The 18857-nt window shown below is 41.1% G+C and overlaps 1 protein-coding gene across 4 annotated transcripts in view; it reads left to right on the forward strand.

Annotated features, from left to right (window-relative positions):
- The window catches only part of MYO5A (myosin VA), a 260030-nt gene that overhangs the window by 94183 nt on the left and 146990 nt on the right, over positions 1-18857 (forward strand). For all 4 annotated transcript variants that reach the window (XM_066387962.1, XM_066387963.1, XM_066387964.1 and 1 more), the window contains exon 4: positions 3072-3216. In XM_066387962.1, the coding sequence (XP_066244059.1) occupies positions 3072-3216 (145 nt within the window). The remainder of the gene's footprint in view (positions 1-3071; positions 3217-18857) is intronic.

Raw genomic sequence — 18857 nt, forward strand, 5'->3', positions numbered from 1 at the left:
GTGTTCACCACCCCAAGTCAAGGCTCCTCCCATCACCATTTATCCCCCTTTACCCTCTTCTACCTCCTCCTTCCCCCTTTCTCTCTCTCTCTTTTTTTTTTTTTTTTTGTATTTTTCTGAAGCTGGAAACCGGGAGGCAGTCAGACAGACTCCCGCATGCGCCCAGCCGGGATCCACCTGGCACGCCCACCAGGGGGCGATGCTCTGCCCATCCAGGGCATCGCTCTGTCACGACCAGAGCCACTCTAGTGCCTGGGGCAGAGGCCAAGGAGCCATCCCCAGCGCCCGGGCCATCTTTTGCTCCAATGGAGGGGAAGAGAGAGACAGAGAGGAAGGAGAGGGGGAGGGGTGGAGAAGCAGATGGGCGCTTCTCCTATGTGCCCTGGCCGGTAATCGAACCCGGGACTCCTGCACACCAGGCCGACGCTCTTCCACTGAGCCATCCGGCCAGGGCCCCCCTTTCCCTCTTGTAATCCCCATACTATTGTCAGTATCTGAGTTTTTTGTTTGTTTTTTTGCTTAATCCCTTCACCCTTTTCACCCAGCTCCCCAACACCTTTCCCTTTAATGTATGTCAGTCTGTTTTCTGTATCTATGAGTCTGTTTCTATCTTGTTCATTATTTTGTTACTAGATTCTACATGTAAGTGAAATTATATGGTATTTGTCTTTCGCTGACTGGCTTATTCACTTAGTGTAATGCTCTGCAGGTTCATCCGTGCTGTTGCAAAGGATGTAGAAGCTGTTCTTGTTTGATTTGCTTGCCTAGGCTCCTGCTCCGTGCAGTATTAGCTGCCAGGGTCCCAGCTCAGGATTCTTTTCCTGTCTCTTAGAAATTCAGCATGCACATGTATGTATACTTGGGTTCCTTTCCTTCTTTCCTTCTTTTTTCTCTCTTTCTCTATTTCTTTTTTTTTTCATGACAGAGACAGAAAGATAGAGAGAGGGACAGAGAGACAGATAGTCAGGAAGGGAAAGAGATGAGAAGAATAAATTCTTTGTTGCGGCACCTTAGTTGTTCATTGATTGCTTTATCATATGTGACTTGACTGGAGTGACCCTTTGCTCAAGCCAGTGACCTTGGGCTCAAGCCAGCTACCAGCTCAAGCCAGTGATCATGGGATCATATCTATGATCTCACACTCAAGCTGGTGACCCCATACTAAAGCCAAATGAGCCCGTGCTCAAGCCGGCCCGGTGACCTGGTGTTTCGAACCTGAGTCCTCTGCATCCTAGTCCAATGCTCTATCCACTACGCTACTGCCTGGTCAGGCTCTATTTTCTTTTTATCCTTTATTTTCTGTCTAATCCCTGGCTCTTTTTTTTTCTACTTCTCATTCTTCTCTGAGACTCAGATCTGTGATATCCACTTGTTTCTACTTCTAAGTTTGTTTGCTTGGGGTACCTATCTCAGTGCTGGCTGTTTTTTCATAACTCTTCATTTTGGATAGGGACAGATATCTTTTTTTCCCCCCAGATATCTCCTTTTAAAAAAATTTATATCTTTTATGTCATTATTATTAACTCTTTTCCCCCTGTGTATTAACTAAATATTTCTTTTTTTTTTTTCAATTATCATATTTCTTCCTTTTCTTTTTTTTTTACAGAGACAGAGAGAAAGTCAGAGAGAGGGACAGATAGGGACAGACAGACAGGAATGGAGAGAGATGAGAAGCATCAATCATCAGTTTTTTGTTGTGACACCTTAGTTCATTGATTGCTTTTTCATATATGCCTTGACCATGGGCCTTCAGCAGACCTAGTAACCCCTTGCTCGAGCCAGCGACCTTGGATCCAAGCTGGTGAGCTTTGCTCAAACCAGATGAGCCCGCACTCAAGCTGGCGACCTCGGGGTCTCAAACCTGGGTCCTCCACATCCCAGCCCGACACTCTATCCACTGCACCATTGCCTGGTCTGGCATATTTCTTCCTTTTTTTATTGCAGGTTACCTTACTGGTAAAGCTTTCCTAGCCGCACACTCCCATCTAAATCATAAAATCCATTGTCCCCTCTTTAGTATCAATCTTCCTTTTCTGTTTAAATTTTCTCCTTTTCCTTACTACTATCTAACCTATGATATATATGTATTTTTTTATTTATCTTGTTGATTGTTTGAATTTCCCACTATAATATAAGGTACATGAGGGTAATTAAAGATTTCTCTTTTTTTGTTTACCGCTATAAGCTGGCACTTACACTTGATACATAGGTGGAGCTGAAAAAATATTTGTTAAATGAATGACTTCATTAAGTTAATATACACCTACTGTAAATGTGAGAAAGTAAAAATAGATATAAAATTGGTATCAATCTCTGTACAGTTTAGTGACATGTTTTCTTGTGACATTTAATATTCTTTAAAAATATGATTGTGTGCCCGGGCACTGGGGATGGCTCCTTGGCCTCTGCCCCAAGCGCTAGAGTGGCTCTGGTCACGGCAGAGCGACGCCCCGGAGGGGCAGAGCATCGCCCCCTGGTGGGCAGAGCATTGTCCCTGGTGGGCGTGCCGGGTGGATCCCGGTCGGGCGCATGTGGGAGTCTGTCTGACTGTCTCTCCGTTTCCAGCTTCAGAAAAATACAAAAAAAAACCAACAAAAAACAACAATAACAACAAAAAGATTGTGGTAGTAGCACAAGAGTGTGTCATGCCGGTAACAAAATATATTTAATCACTCTGTTTTATATATTTTATTTGTTTTCAATATTATGAATAACATGATAAATTTTTTTTTTTAAATCTTGCATGAATCTCTTGATTGTTTCATTTGGATAAATTTCTAGAGGTGGAATTTTTGATTTAAATATTATGACAATATTTAAAATTCTTTTGACATTGCCACAATTGTCATTATTTTAAATAACCTAGTTCAATTTTTAAATGGTATTGTATTTAGGACTAGGTATAATGGGTTCAGAGGCAAAAGCTATAACATATTTTAATCTTTAACAATTTATATGTTCAGTACTAACTGAAATTGTAATTTTTGTTAACTGTGATTCTCACTTAACCAAGTTTGATATGCCTATTAGGATATCATTGACTTCTTTTGACTTTTCACCCCCTTTTCTAGGTATAGTCCTAGTAGCTATAAATCCTTACGAACAGCTGCCTATTTATGGAGAAGACATTATTAATGCATACAGTGGTCAGAACATGGGGGATATGGACCCGCATATCTTTGCAGTAGCTGAAGAAGCTTACAAGCAAATGGCCAGGTTGGTGGAAGCTCTGCTTTTTATTTATGACTCTTATTATATGTGATAATTTCTTTTTTGCTGAGTCATAGATTATTATTATTATTATTTTATACAGGCACAGAGAGTCAGAGAGAGGGATAGATAGGGACAGACAGACAGGGACAGAGAGAGATGATAAGCATCAATCATCAGTTTTTCGTTGTGACACCTTAGTTGTTCATTGATTGCTTTCTCATATGTGCCTTGACTGTGGGCCTTCAGCAGACTGAGTAACCCCTTGCTGGAGCCAGCGACCTTGGGTCCAAGCTGGTGAGCTTTTTTTTGCTCAAACCAGATGAGGCTGCACTCAAACTGGTGACCTCAGGGTCTTGAACCTGGGTTCTTCTGTATCCCAGTCCGACGCTCTATCCACTGCACCACCTCCTGGTCAGGCAAGTCACAGATATTTTTAAATGCAGTGAATGGCAACTTATAAGTTATTGTTAAATAAATAGTGTTGACTGGTTTGTCTCAGATGACCTGCATTATTATTAAAATAACCTACATTTGTAGCCTGACCTGTGGCGGTGCAGGGGCTCAAACATTGGCCTGGAATGATGAGGTTGTCAGTTTGAAACACCAGGCTTGCCTGGTCAAGGCACATACAATAACCTGTGAATTAATGCTTTCTGCTCTTTCCCTACTTCTCTCTCTCCCTCCCTCCTCTCTAAAATCAAAAGAACAAAAAGTCTACATTTGTAAAATGTGAGATATTTTTAAATTGCCATTGGAATCTCATTCTGATCCTGTGGCTATGCAAGTCTAGATGATCTGTTTTACGGATGAATGGATCAAGGATTGATGGTATTAAATGACTTGCCTAATGTTTTTCAGCTGAGTGGCAGACAAGAACTAAAAGGCCCAAAAGCTGGAAGAAATCTACCTGTACTTTAGAGACTTAAATATCAAGAAAATTGTGAATTTTAATGTTAGCATTATGTGGTAGGACATCACTGATCCTGAATAACATCAGCAAAATGTCTTGAGTATTAACCATGGAACATTTTAAGAGTGGAGAATGGGAGAAAAAAGCTAATTTTAAGACTACATTGGCCCTGGCCAGTTGGCTCAGTGGTAGAGCCTTGGCTGGGTGTGTGGAAGTTCTGGGTTTGATTCTTGGTCAGGGCACACAGGAGAAGCAACCATCTGCTTCTTCACTCCTCCCCTTCCCCCTTTCTCTCTCTTTCTCTCTCTCTTTCTCTCTTCTTCTCCCACAGCCATGGCTCAAATGGTTCGAGCGAGTTGGCCTCAGGCACTGAGGATGGCTCCATAGCCTTACTTCAGGAGCTAAAATAGCTTGGTTGCTGAGCAATGGAGCAACAGCCCCAGATGGGTAGAGCCTCCCCGGTAGGGGCTTGCCAGTTGGATCCCAGTCGGGGTGCATGCAGGAGTTTGTCTCACTGCCTCCCACCTCCAATAATAATAATAATGATAATAATAATAATAATAATAATAATAATAATAAAAGACTATATTCTACTTTTTTATTTTTACTGTATTCTACTTTTTTATTTTTAAGAGAGATAGAGGGACAGACAGACAGGAAGGGACAAAGATGAGAAGCATCAAGTCTTTGTTGTGGCACCTTAATTGTTCATTGATTGCTTTCTCATGTGCCTTCACCAGTAGGCTCCATCCAAGCCAGTGACCTCTTGCTCAAACCAGCAACCATGGGGTCATGTCTATTATCCCACACTCAAGCCAATGACCCTGCGCTCAAGCCATATGAGCCTGTGATCAAGTCGGATGAGCCTACGCTCAAGCTGATGACCTTGGGGTTTCGAATATGGGTCCTCTGCATCTCAGGCCTACACTCTATCCACTGTGCCACTGCTTGGTCAGGGACATTGTACTTCTAATAATCTAATTTTATGGGCCCTGACTAGTTAGCTCAGTTGGTTAAGAGTATTGTCCCAAAACAATAAGGTTGCGGGTTTGATCCCCAGTCAAGTCACATACAGGAGTAGCTCAATGTCCCTGTCTCTCTCTCCCTGCCTCTCTCTCTCTCAAAAAAAAAAAAAAAAAAATATATATATATATATATAATGTTATATAATGCAAAACTGTGGACGCTTAAAAGAATAGTATATATTTAACTTATTTCTCCAGTCTACAGGTAAGAACTTGGTATGTTATAAATATCTATGATACAGGAAATTCTCAAAGAGTTTGTGGAGAGAAAACTGATATTTCAGAGGTTTTTATTTTTTTCTTTCCAACTAGGGAGAGTTTTTATGTATACCATATTTTTTCGCTCCATAAGACACACCTTTTTTTCCCCAAAAGTGGAGGGGGAAATGCTTGTGTGTCTTATTGGAGCGAAAAATATGGTATTTTATTAAATATTTTAACACACCATTTGGTTCAGAATATTTTATTCTTATTTTCCTCCTTAAAACCCTAGGTGTATCTTATGGTCAGGTGCGTCTTATGGAGCGAAAAATATGGTAATTGGATCAGTGTGTGACAATTTTTTCAGTGACAGCCTGTAGAAGTCATTATATTCTTTTATTAATAAAATATTATCAATACTTCTAAAAGCTAACAGTTATTAAGTACTCTCTTGTACAAGACACTGTTTATTTGCCTGCCATTTATTAACTAATTTTATCCTCACAGAGCCTTCTGAGGTTTTATTACTGTTAATCTTCATTTTACTGAGAGGTTATATAACTTTCCCAAGGCCACAGAACTAGGAAGACTAGTTTTCAAATTCCATTAGTCTGATACTATGAAATACATTTTAAAAATAAAATGAGTCTAACCTGTGGTGGTGCAGTGGATAAAGCATTGACCAGGAACGCTGAGGTCACCAGTTCAAACCTTGGGCCTGCCTGATCAAGTCACATATGGAAGTTGATGCTTCCTGCTCCTCCTCCCTTCTGTGTCCCTCTTTCTTTCTCTCTCTTTCTCCTGTCTCTATAAAAATGAATAAATAAAAAAAATAATAATAATAAAATGACTAAGCCTACGTTTATACTACATAACATCTCATGTTATATCAGATTCTATTATAAAATAATAATGAAATCCTGATCAAGTAGCTTATTTGTTTGGAGTATCATCCTAATAAGCCAGGGTTGCAGGTTTGATCCCTGGTCAGGGCACATCCAGGAGTCAACCAATAAATGCATGAAATAGTAATGAGTGTCAGAAGTTTAAGAAACTTTGTCTTTTTGTGTGTTTTTTAAGCTTAAAATTGAAAAAATTTCATCTATTAGTATAATTTTTGTCTATCAAAGTTAGAAAAGCCCACTGGTATTTGATTTGTATAGTATTGGAGCCTTGCAGTACAGAGTTACACTATACAACTACAAACCTGAGAACTACTAGGTAGAGGGGGAATTGAGTGCTGAGAGCCTAAAAATAATCTCTGACAAATTTTATACTGCTAATAGAAAACTCCGACTTTTTTGAAAATGCTCTTCTTAAATATGAAAGTTTGGCTCTTACCATCTTTTTTACTGGTAATCCAAATAATATTAGATTTATATGAATATTTATTGCTTTTTGCCCTTAGATTTACTTTTGTTTTCTAATATTTATCCCCTCATTATTCTCCTGTGGCTCAGCCACTCAGTGTGATTTGGTAACTTCAGGTTTGTTTGTTGGTTTTCTTTGCTCCATTTTCTTTTTTACATAGTTTTTCAATATGCTACAATCAGTTATATTGTGTTGACCTTTTTTTTTTTTTTTGTATTTTCTCTGAAGCTGGAAACGGGGAGAGACAGTCAGACAGACTCCCGCATGCGCCCGACCGGGATCCACCCGGCACGCCCACCAGGGGCGACGCTCTGCCCACCAGGGGGCGATGCTCTGCCCCTCCGGGGCATCGCTCTGCTGCGACCAGAGCCACTCTAGCGCCTGGGGCAGAGGCCAAGGAGCCATCCCCAGCGCCCGGGCCATCTTTGCTCCAATGGAGCCTTGGCTGCGGGATGGGAAGAGAGAGACAGAGAGGAAGGAGGGGGGGGGGGTGTGGAGAAGCAAATGGGCGCTTCTCCTATGTGCCCTGGCCGGGAATCGAACCCAGGTCCCCCACACGCCAGGCCGACGCTCTACCGCTGAGCCAACCGGCCAGGGCCTGTGTTGACCTTTTATATGAATAAATCCACACCCATAACATGTGCCACACAACTAAATAGATCACATCTGATTGGACTTATAGTTGGGAATTGATGTTGCAGGATCTTTTATTTATTTATTTTAGCAAGAGAGACAGAGACAGAGTGAGAGACAGAGAGAGGGACAGATAAAGACAGACAGGAAGGGAGAGAGATGAGAAGCATCAATTCTTCATAGTAGCACCTTAATTGTTCATTGATTGGTTTCTCATATGTGCCTTGTCCAGGGGTCTATAGTGGAGTGAGTGACCCCTTGCTTAAGCCAGCAACCTTGGGCTTTAAGCCAGTGACCTTTGGGCTCAAGCCAGAGACCATGGGGTCATGTCTTTGATCCCACACTCAAGCCAGCGACCCCATGCTCAAGCTAGTGAGCCCCTGCTCAAGTCGGATGAGCTCATGCTCAAGATGGTGACCTTGAGGTTTTGAACCTGGGTCCTCTGCATCCCAGTCTGATGCTCTATCTACTGTGCCACTGCCTGGTCAGGCCATTTTTTTTTCTTTTGTATTTTTCTTAAGTGATAAGTGCGGAGGCAGCCAGTATACGCCCGACCAAGATCCACCTGGCAAGCCCACTAGTGGGCAATGCTCTGCCCATCTGGGGCCCTTGCTCCAATGCAGCTGGAGCTATTTTAGTACCTGAGGCAAGGCCATGGTGCCATCCTCAGTGCCCGAGGCCGACTTGCGCAAGTGCATCCTTGGCTGCAGGAGGGGAAGAGAGAGAAAAGAGAGAAGAGGAAAAGTGGAGAGGCAGACAGTCGCTTCTCCTGTGTGCCCTGCCCGGGAATCGAACCCAGGACATCCACACACCAGGCTCACACTTTACCACTGAGCCAACCAGCCAGGGCCAGGACATTTTTTTTTTCTAACAAATGAAAATTTGCTATTTTTACTAGGTGTGAATTCTGGTGTTTCACATTACCGGTGCTCCTAGAGGCCTCTTGCATCTTAAGGGAAGGTACAATGCACTGCTTGTTCAGTAGACCTTTATTGAATACCACCCAAGCACTATTTGGGCCATGGCATACACAGCAGTGAGCAAATTAGATAGACAAAAATTTCTGCCCTCATGAAATGAGGTATGATAAACAATAAAAATAAATAAGATACACAGGCTGTCATTTATTAATAAATGGTATTATGAAAAATAAAGTCAGAAAAGGAAGTAGGGAATACTGGGTGGGCTAGAGGTATATGCACTAGGCTCAGGAAAAGCTTCATTGTAAAGCTACCTCCTTTTTGCTAAACTTTAAAAAAATTGAGACTTACAAAAAGGTTGGAAAATTGTATACTTCTGATCACCTATGACTTAGCTGTCATGTGGTACCAAGTATCTTATGTAAATAGACTTAAAGTAATGCATGCTACCCAATAAGTAAAGTTTTATGTATGGTATGTAAAGGTGTATTAACTTACATTAATCATTAACTACTATGTTTAGATGCCTACTGTATATGCCAAGCATGATGTCAACTGTTATCTCTAGTCTTCATGACATTCCGGAGAGCAGACAGATGAGGAAAGTAACTTGTTTGGGTTATCATACTAATAAATAATGTCTGAGAACTGAGATTTGAGTCCAGCTCTGAGACTCCAAAGCTTTTTTTCTTTACCATTTAAATTTCTTACTGTCAGCTATATGGTCCTACTTTAACACATCCATTCCCTCAAATTTACATTGCATACTTCTATTTTTGTACTTTTGATTCCGCCTAGAATATCCTTTTTTGTGTTCCTTTTTCTGCCTCATTTTTCTTTATTCTTCATGATTCCACTCATTTTACTTTTAGACCACCTCAGCTCCCAGTAAATGATTTATTGCAGAATACTTTGTTATATAAGTACTGTCTACCCTATAGGGTTGCAGTAGGAATAAAATGTGGTAAGTATAAGCATCTATAAGTTATAAACAAATATAATTAGCTATTTCTTTTGTGGCATCTTTATATTAATCTCAGAAGCTCTATACTAATGAAACAAAAATGTCAGATTGACATGAGAGGATCTGATAGCTATGTGACAGGCTTCTCACCTGCAATTAAATGAACTCAGCACATATCTCTAGGGAACACTTATTTTCATTTTCATTTCATTAATAGTCTGTCTGCCTCTCTGAAGCACAACTTTCACCAGTGCCAGCACACTCTTTTATAGTAAATATTTACACTTCAAAAATAATACTCAGCCTGACCAGGCAGTGACGCAGTGGATAGAGTGTAGGACTGGGACCCAGAGGACCCAGGTTCAAAACCCCAAGGTCACTGGCTTGAGAGCAGGCTCATCTGGCTTAAACGCAAGCTGGCCAGCTTGAGCATGGGGTCACTGGCTTGAACATGGGATCATGGACATGACCCCATGGTCGCTTGCTTGAACCCAAGGTCGCTGGCTTGAGCAAGGAGTCACTTGCTCTGCTGTAGCGCGCCTCCCCCCCTCCCGTCAAGGCAATCAGTGAGAAAACAATCAATGAACAACTAAGGTGCCACAACAAAGAACAGATGCTTCTTATCTCCCTTCCTGTTTGTCTCCAGCTGTTCCTCTTTCTTTCTCTCTCTCTCTGTCCCTCTCTCTGTCTCAAAAAAAAATTGTCATTGTGAACTTACTGTCTAGTATACATTTATTTTTTTTTTAATTTAAACAGTTAAATTTAACAGGGTGTTATTGGTCAATCAGAGTACATAGATTTAGAAAAAACATCTCCATATCATTTGGACAGTCGATTATGTTGTATACCCATCATCCAAAGTCAAATCATCTTCTGTCACCCTATATTTTGTTTATCTTTAAGCCCCTTCCCTTCTCCCTCCCCCTCCCTCTCTACCCTTCCCTTCTCCCTGGTAACCACTGCACCCTGTCTATGTCCATGAGTCTCAATTTTGTGTCCCACCTATTTATGGAATCAACAGTTCTTAATTTTTTCTGATTTACTTATTTCCCTCAGTATAATGTTCTCAAGGTCCATCCATGTTGTCGTAAATGATCCTATGTCATCATTTCTTATGACTGAGTAGTATTCCATTGTATATATTTACTACATCTTCTTTATCCAATAGTATAAGTTTTTTTTTTCTTTTGTACCTTTCCGAAGCTGGAAACGGGGATAGACAGCCAGACAGACTCCCGCTTGTGTGCCTGACCAGGATCCACCCGGCACGTCCACCAGGGGGCGACGCTCTGCCCACCAGGGGGAAATGCTCTGCCCCTCTGGGGCGTCGCTCTGCCGCGACCAGAGCCACTCTAGCGCCTGGGGCATAGGCCAAGGAGCCATCTCCAACGCCCGGGCCATCTTTGCTCCAATGGAGCCTCGCTACGGGAGGGGAAGAGAGAGACAGAGAGGAAGGAGAGGGGGAGGGGTGGAGAAGCAGATGGGCGCTTCTCCTGTGTGCCCTGGCCAGGAATCGAACCCGGGACTTCTGCACGCCAGGCCGACGCTCTACCACTGAGCCAACCGGCCTGGGCCAATAGTATAAATTTTTTAAAATTTAAATCTTTTCTTCCTGAGATTGATCAAAAACAGAAATCACAGAGAGACAGCAGAGTAGTTTGATTTTGACAAGTGATAATAACATAGAAAAACTTAGAAGAAACTCTCTAATAAGGGAGATAAGGATTAGATTATCAAGTGAAGGTACATCTTTAAGTCACTGCACTAAAAACACAGCTTTGGAAGAAAGCATTATATTACACTAACTTAGTGTTTTCTTTTTTTTAACAAGGGATCAAATAAAAGGAGAAATCATTTGATTGATTGCCTGCAAAAAAGTAAAACGCTAGGTTTTATTTCATAGAATATGTTCACTTACAAGCTAAAAATTAGACCTAAGTATTTGTACACTTTACCAGGGTAGGTGGCAACACCCAGTAGTTTATTATCAGAGCATAAATATCACCATGGGTGGATATATAAACTTGTATTCTGCATGAGTCAGGTATTAGGTTGGCATTACTTAATTTCCTCATTAATGATCTGGATGTGAATTGAAAGTATGCTTATTCAGTTTGTAGAGGACAAATTGATGATATTGGAAGATATGAATAGTATTCAATGTGACTATGATAAACTAGATAGATTACATTTTTAAGGGGTAACATTTAGAAGGAAAAATCTATATTACACCTGATACAAAATAGAAACTTAATAAACATAAGGAAAGTCTGGACAGACCAAATAGATACAGATATTGATACTAAATAGATATAGATACTGAGGACCATAGAAGGAAAATAGACCAAAATGTAAAATGTAAAACCCCTTCTTTCCTCCCTCCCTCCCTCCCTCCCTCCTTCCCTCCCTCCCTCCTTCCCTCCCTCTTTCCCTCCCCCCCTCCCTTCCTATTTCCCTCCTTCTCTCCTCCCTCCCTCCTTCCCTTCCTCCTTCTCTCCCTCCCCTGCCTCCCTCCATCCCTCCCTCCCTCCCTCTATCTCCCTCCTTCTCTCCCTTTCATCCATCTTTCCATCCATCCATCCATCCATCCATCTACCAACCCAGAGTGGATATCGTATCCATGAATAATTTTTTCCTAGGGTTCAGATGCCTCTATATACATAGTTTAATTCTCATTTCATTTTTCTTACACAATCTGGTTTCTCCTTTAACCATATAAGAGTCAATTCAGGCATCACCTACTATAGAAAGCAATTTCTCACATCCCCTTCATACATATTCCAGAAATTTCATACCCCCATTTTTCATAATAACCTGGATAGTCCTCTTTTCTAGTAATCACTCCATTCTTTGTGTGCTTTTTACTCTCTCTCAATAAGCTATAATCCTAAAGTCTTTCATCTTTATAAAATGCTTGGCATATTGTTTCTGCTCATTACATGTTTGCTGAATAAAAGAACAAAGCAATATTTTTAGGTGGAGGCTTTTAGTTCACATAAGAGCTGCTGAGCCCTGGCTGAATAGGTCAGTTGGTAAGGGGATTGTTCCAGTACACAAAGGTTGCAGGTTCAATCCCCAGTCAGGGCACATACACATACAGGACATATCAATGTTTCTATCTCTCTCTCTCTCTCTCTCTCTCTCTCTCAAATCAGTTAAAAAAAAGAACCTCTGAACCACCATTGACTGAAACAGGTCAGAAGAGCTCACCTCTCCTCCAGTGCACCTAGTTTGCAAACTATTTGGAATCATTATGGGGCCTTTGAGAAGACTGGCTAAGCTTGAAATCATAAATCCTTGGTTTATACATCCCTAGGATGCTTCAGATGAATTTGTCCTTGATGAGGAGGGGAGGGGCTCTGTTCCTTAACTTGGTTTTTATCAGGCCCTCGAAGTGAGAGCTACATTCAGAATGGAGAAAGTAGGTTCTTACGAGGACAAAAGCACCCAAAATGTGCCTGACCAGGTGGTGATGTAGTGGATAGAGTGTTGACCTGGGATGTTGAAGACCCAGATTCAAAACCCCGAGGTTACTGGCCTAAATGCAGGCTCATCTGGCTTGAGCCCGGGGTCGCCAGCTTGAACATGGGATCATAGATATGATTCCATGATCACACTGGCTTGAGCTCAAAGGTCGCTGGCTTGAGCCCAAAGGTTGCTGGCTGGAGCAAAGGGTCACTGGCTCAGCTGGAGTGCCGCTCCCAGTTAAGGCACGAAAGAGAAGCAGTCAATGAATAGCTAAAGTACTGCAACTACGAGCTGATGCTTCTCATCTCTCTCCCTTCCTATCTGTCTGCCTGTTTCTCTGTCTCCGTCTCGTGTGTGTACGCACTAAAACAAACAAACAAAAACCCCAAAGTATAAATATTATGAATAGTGGCTGATCAGTTGATCAATTTTTCTAGAGAATTATAAATTATTATTATAATCTAAAGTCCACAGCTCAGATGAAACCATACATTTTTTATCCCTGATGTTTTTGTCTGTTTTCTCCCCATCTTTATAGTACTCTTCCTGTTTTTCCCTTTGTGTGTCTTTATTATGTATTATCCTTCTCCTTTCTGTGCCTCTGCTTGACCTGTCTGTTTCTATTCTTGTGTCTTTTTGGTATTTCTTCCTATGTCCATGTAGAACTAGAAAACATTTTGAAGACCTTATTATACTTACTTTATAAAGATTTCTGATTCCTGTTCTTAATTTAAAAGCAAGTCAGTGGATTATTTTACATTTTTACCTTTGTAACCCTTTATTGATTTTGGTTATCTCTAATTCAGGGGTTCTCCAGAGAGGAAATGTTACTCATCTCATATATGGCCATACAACACTGAGTATCTGTAGGCCTTTCCTGTTCCAGTTCTTCTAAGAGTTTACCCTGGCTTAGAGTACAGGCTGTGGCCAATCCAACATCTAAAAATATCAATTGCAGTTAGTTTGACTTTTATTTTTATCTTTCAAGATTTTGTTAACTTATAGAGAGAAGGGAGAGAAAGAAAAAGGTGGTGGGGGCAGAGCAGGAAGCACCAGCTTCTAATTGCTTTTCATGTGTGGCTTGACCCAGCAAGCCTAGGGTTTTCAACCAGCAACTTCAGCATTCCCGGTCAGTGCTCTATCCACTCTGCCACCACAGGTCAGGCCAAGTTTGACTTTTAGATCATAGTTCTTCAGGCCTTTTTTTTTTTTTTTTTGCATTCTTCTGAAGCTGGAAACAGGGAGAGACAGTCAGACAGACTCCCGCATGCGCCCGACCGGGATCCACCCGGCACGCCCACCATGGGGCGATGCTCTGCCCACCATGGGGCGATGCTCTGCCCATCCTGGGCGTCGCCATGTTGCGACCAGAGCCACTCTAGCACATGAGGCAGAGGCCACAGAGCCATCCCCAGCGCCCGGGCCATCTTTGCTCCAATGGAGCCTTGGCTGCGGGAGGGGAAGAGAGAGACAGAGAGGAAGGTGCGGCGGAGGGGTGGAGAAGCAAATGGGCGCTTCTCCTGTGTGCCCTGGCCGGGAATCGAACCCGGGTCCTCCGCACACTAGGCCGACGCTCTACCGCTGAGCCAACCGGCCAGGGCCTTTTTTTTTTTTTTAGTTCTTCAGTTTTTAAGGGGGGAACTTAGATATCATTTAATCTTTTTTTTTTTTTAACTTGATTTTAGAGAGAGACACACAGGGTACATTGACTTGACTTCACTTAGTTATACACTCACTGATTGATTAGACACATACACACAGGATGTGTTGATGTATATACATCCACTGGTTGATTCTAGTATATACCCTGTCTGGGGATCAAACCCACCACAACTTTGATATATAGGGGTGATGCTTTTACTTTTATTAGTACTTATTTTATGCTGAATTTAAACTGGGCCAGTTTCTTCTGGGTTATACTTTTCTTCTCTGTGACCTCCTCTTCTGGTTTAGGAACAATCTGCTTTTTTCAGGAAGGATTATCCAGTGTGGCAGAGAGAGCTCATGTATGGTTTCCTCCGCCCATAAGCTCTGTAAGTTCTGTGTCACATCTTGAGAACTTTGTTCACCTGGATGTGCTCAATGACCAGAGAATCTACATCTAAACCCTGAAGTTCATCATTACTCTCTGCAATTTTAGTCGTGTGCAGGAAAAACGCAACACTTTTTTGGGGTCACAAACCTTGGGTCTAGCCCCATTGTTGTACAACTACTAACTCCACCATTGTAACAATGGATTGACCCACATTGCTTCTGTAAAGTGACATCCTTCAGATACTTGATGACTTTTTGAATATGCATACCTTTGATGGCCTGAGCAGTTTCGTGAGTGTTCTGAAAATGAACACAAAGATTTGAACCTCTTGATTTGCATGATGTTGTGGGGTTTTCTGGGTCAACTGAATAACGAACCATTTTCAGAGGTCGCCTTTGGCCGCTTTCTGGAAGAGTGCCATTTAATCTTAAAGATGAGAAAACTGTGACCCAGAGAGGTCATGCAATTGCTCAAAGCCAGGAAAATGGTAAATGACAGAGCTAGGATTGGAAATCTGGGTTCAGAGAAGTTTATATAACAGAAGAATATTTATATATTGGAATGCCCCCATTGGCTTGGGAAAAAAAGAAGTATCGCTGCTAAAAAGTCAGGAACAATAAAGTAAGAAATAATAAAGTCCGTTAAAACACTTAAAAACTGTTGATTACGTAAATATAAGATCATAAGTCATGGAAAAGAAAATGTGGCTGGCACATGCTTGACATCAGAACATTTATGTGTGTATTTGTACAAACCTCTGATTTGTTTGAATAATTCTAGATTTTATTGCCTTTAATATTTTTCTTCATACAGGATGGGGCAAAAGTAGGTTTATAGTTGTGAGTATACAAAACACAGATTTTATTCTTGTATTATTATTAATTATTATATTATCTTTTATACAAACAACTGTTAGCCTACTTTTGCCACACTATATTATAGGAAAGGGCTCTTACATATGAGTTTTTAGGATTTTGATACAACATTTTGTCATTAAAACTTGAAATAGTTTTTCAACGGCTGTACAGTTTAGGATAGCAGTTCCAATCAATATTTTCTTTTTAATCAGACTAGTGGCAGCCTCCTCAGCTTGTTTGCTAGTAAAAGTGTTGGGAGAACAGTGTGTAATGACAGAACTGATCATGCAACAATAGGGAGAATTTTTCTAATCATATTGTAGAAGGTAATCTGAAGATTGCTGATACTTTTTTATTAATGTATCAAAAAAGATAAATTGTGAGGACATTGTAAATGACAAAAAGAAAGGTCATTGGCTCCACAATGAGAACTGTTTTACTAGAATGATTTATTTTGAAATCAGCCATGAACAGAAGCAATTTGAGTATCCAGTACACTCTAGAAATTTGAATAAAAAGGAAATGAGATGGTGAGTATTTTGCACAAGGAAGTTTCATAAAAACAAGATTACGTGCAAGCTTGTTCTATAAGAATTAGACGTCTTTTAGTGTGTCACCAATGTTCTTCTGATTTTCCCCAGAATATGGGAGTCAGATTGTCAGGAACAGGCTGCTACATGACCCTGGTAGTATGATATAAATGTGCTAATCAGGCCTGCACTGTATTCCTACTGTATTTTTTAAGGTCTGTAAAATAAGGCAGTGACTCTCATTTTCTCAAAGAAAAAAAGAAACTGTGTTTTTCTCAGAAAAGTTCTAAATTTTTACTTTGGAAATTTATTACCCAGTTCTGTTGATTCCTACTACTTTTATATATCTCAAACCATCTGCTTCTCTCAATAATGACTGCCACAACCTTTGTTCAGACTTTCATAATTTTTCTTCTGAAACTTTTGCCACCCATACTCCACATTGCTGCCAGAGTGATTTTTACTAAAAATCAGTGATTTTTACAATCAGGTTTTGTTATTTTCTGTTTAAAACTCTGCAGTGGCATTCCTTGACCTTAAGGTAAACTTCAAATTTCTTAACATCTCATATATAACCTTTATGATCCAGTTCTTGCTAACTTCTGCAACCGTATCTGTCATTAAATCCATGTTCCAGCCAAAGTGAATTTGCTTTTTCCTCACCTCTCATGTATCTGAGGTTTCATTTATGTTCTCTCCTTTCCCTAGAATGTTCCTTTTCTAACTTTCTTATCCCTTGCTTGCCTTCTCATATTCTCCTTTCTAGACCTTGTTCATGTATCATCTTCAGGGAGTGTTCCCTGATAACCTCTTCCATCTCTCAGTGCTCCATCACTTATTTTATAATCTTGAAATAGTAGTCTGTTTTTCCTATTAGACTATCAACCACCTGAGAATGCAGATCATGGTTTATTTAACTTGTATCTCTAGTATAATATTTAGCACAATGTTTGTCAAGTAGTAGGTATTTGATAAATATTTGTTAGATAAACAGATCTCTTATTTTTATTATTTTTAATTTTTGTATTTTTCTGAAGTTGGAAACGGGGAGGCAGTCAGACAGACTCCCTCATGCGCCCGACCAGGATCCACCCAGCACGCCCACCAGGGGGCGATGCTCTGCCCATCTGGGGCGTCGCTCTGTTGCAACCAGAGCCATTCTAGCACCTGAGACAGAGGCCACAGAGCCATCCTCAGCGCACGGACCAACATTGCTCCAATGGAGCCTTGGCTGCGGGAGGGGAAGAGAGAGACAGAGAGGAAGGAGAGGGGGAGGGGTGGAGAAGCAGATGGGTGCTTCTCCTGTGTGCCCTGGCCGGGAATCTGAACCCAGGACTCCTGCACGCCAGGCCGACGCTCTACCACTGAGCCAACCAGCCAGGGCTAAACAGATCTCTTTTAAAAGATAAAAAAATCCTTTCTTTAGTGGAATAACCTTCCGTATCTTATGGCCTTATAGAATACCTCACTGAAAACCTTCTAAGTAATCTTACCACTTTGTAAATTAAGGACACCAATGATACCACCTTTAATATACTTGCTCAGTTTTTTGGTGAATTAAAGCGAGCTGCTGATTTTGTCTCAGGAGGTGGGAGCTTCCTGCTTTTGTCCTAGTAGAAATCATAGCCAACATAGAGAAATTGATTCCTAGGCTTGCTGTTTATTGAAGTACAGTTTACTTATAATCAAAACAGATTTATTGAGCATTTGTGATATGACAGGCTCTGGACTAGGTGCTGGATATTGAAGGTAAAGATGACATAGATCCTAATCCTCAAAAAAATAGTAGTCTCTGAGTAAGTTCATCACTCGAGTTTTTGAGTCATTGTGTGAATGTAGTAAAGATTTAATAATGATTTTTTTGTGTTCTGACATATATGAACAAATCAGCCAATGAATAAAGCATTTCTTTCCTGGTAGTAAAGATATTTTAGAAAAGCTGGAGCTTGTGGGAGATACTACTTTATTAACTATCAGCTAGTAGATAGACAATTTGTCATTTTAATTAAATAGGACTTTTTTTCTAAATTCCTTTGCTATGGTTCCTCTCTCTTCTGAGGTGGTTGACAATAGTACTATAATATACCAAAATAATTTTCTAGTAATAAAATAATATGTTTGATATATGTAGACATAAAAAATTGAGAAATCCTCAATTATAGATTTATCCTTAGATGTGATGCTCTCTAATTTAATCCTTGATGTCTTCTTTTCCCTCTCTGTTTATTGTTAAAGTAGTTATTTATTTATTTATTTTTTCTGAAGCTAGACTTCCACATGCGCCTGACAGGGATCCACCTGGCATGCCCACCAGGGGCGACGCTCTGCCCACCAAGGGGCGATGCTCTGCCCCTCTGGGGCGTCGCTCTGTCGCGACCAGAGCCACTCCAGCGCCTGGGGCAGAGGCCAAGGAGCCATCCCCAGCCCCGGGCCATCTTTGCTCCAATGGAGCCTCGCTGCGGGAGGGGAGGAGAGAGACAGAGAGGAAGGAGAGGGGGAGGGGTGGAGAAGCAGATGGGCACTTCTCCTGTGTGCCCTGGCTGGGAATTGAACCCGGGACCCCCACACGCCAGGCCGACGCTCCACCACTGAGCCAACTGGCCAGGGCCTAAAGTAGTTATTTTTATTAGGAAATATCTTTTTTTTTTTCTTTTTTTTGTTTGCAACAGAGATAGAGAGAGGGATAGATACAGGCAGGGAGAGAGATGAGAAGCATCAGTTCTTCGTTGT

The sequence above is a fragment of the Saccopteryx leptura genome, chromosome 6 (assembly GCF_036850995.1).
Source record: "Saccopteryx leptura isolate mSacLep1 chromosome 6, mSacLep1_pri_phased_curated, whole genome shotgun sequence".
Taxonomy (NCBI): domain Eukaryota; kingdom Metazoa; phylum Chordata; class Mammalia; order Chiroptera; family Emballonuridae; genus Saccopteryx; species Saccopteryx leptura.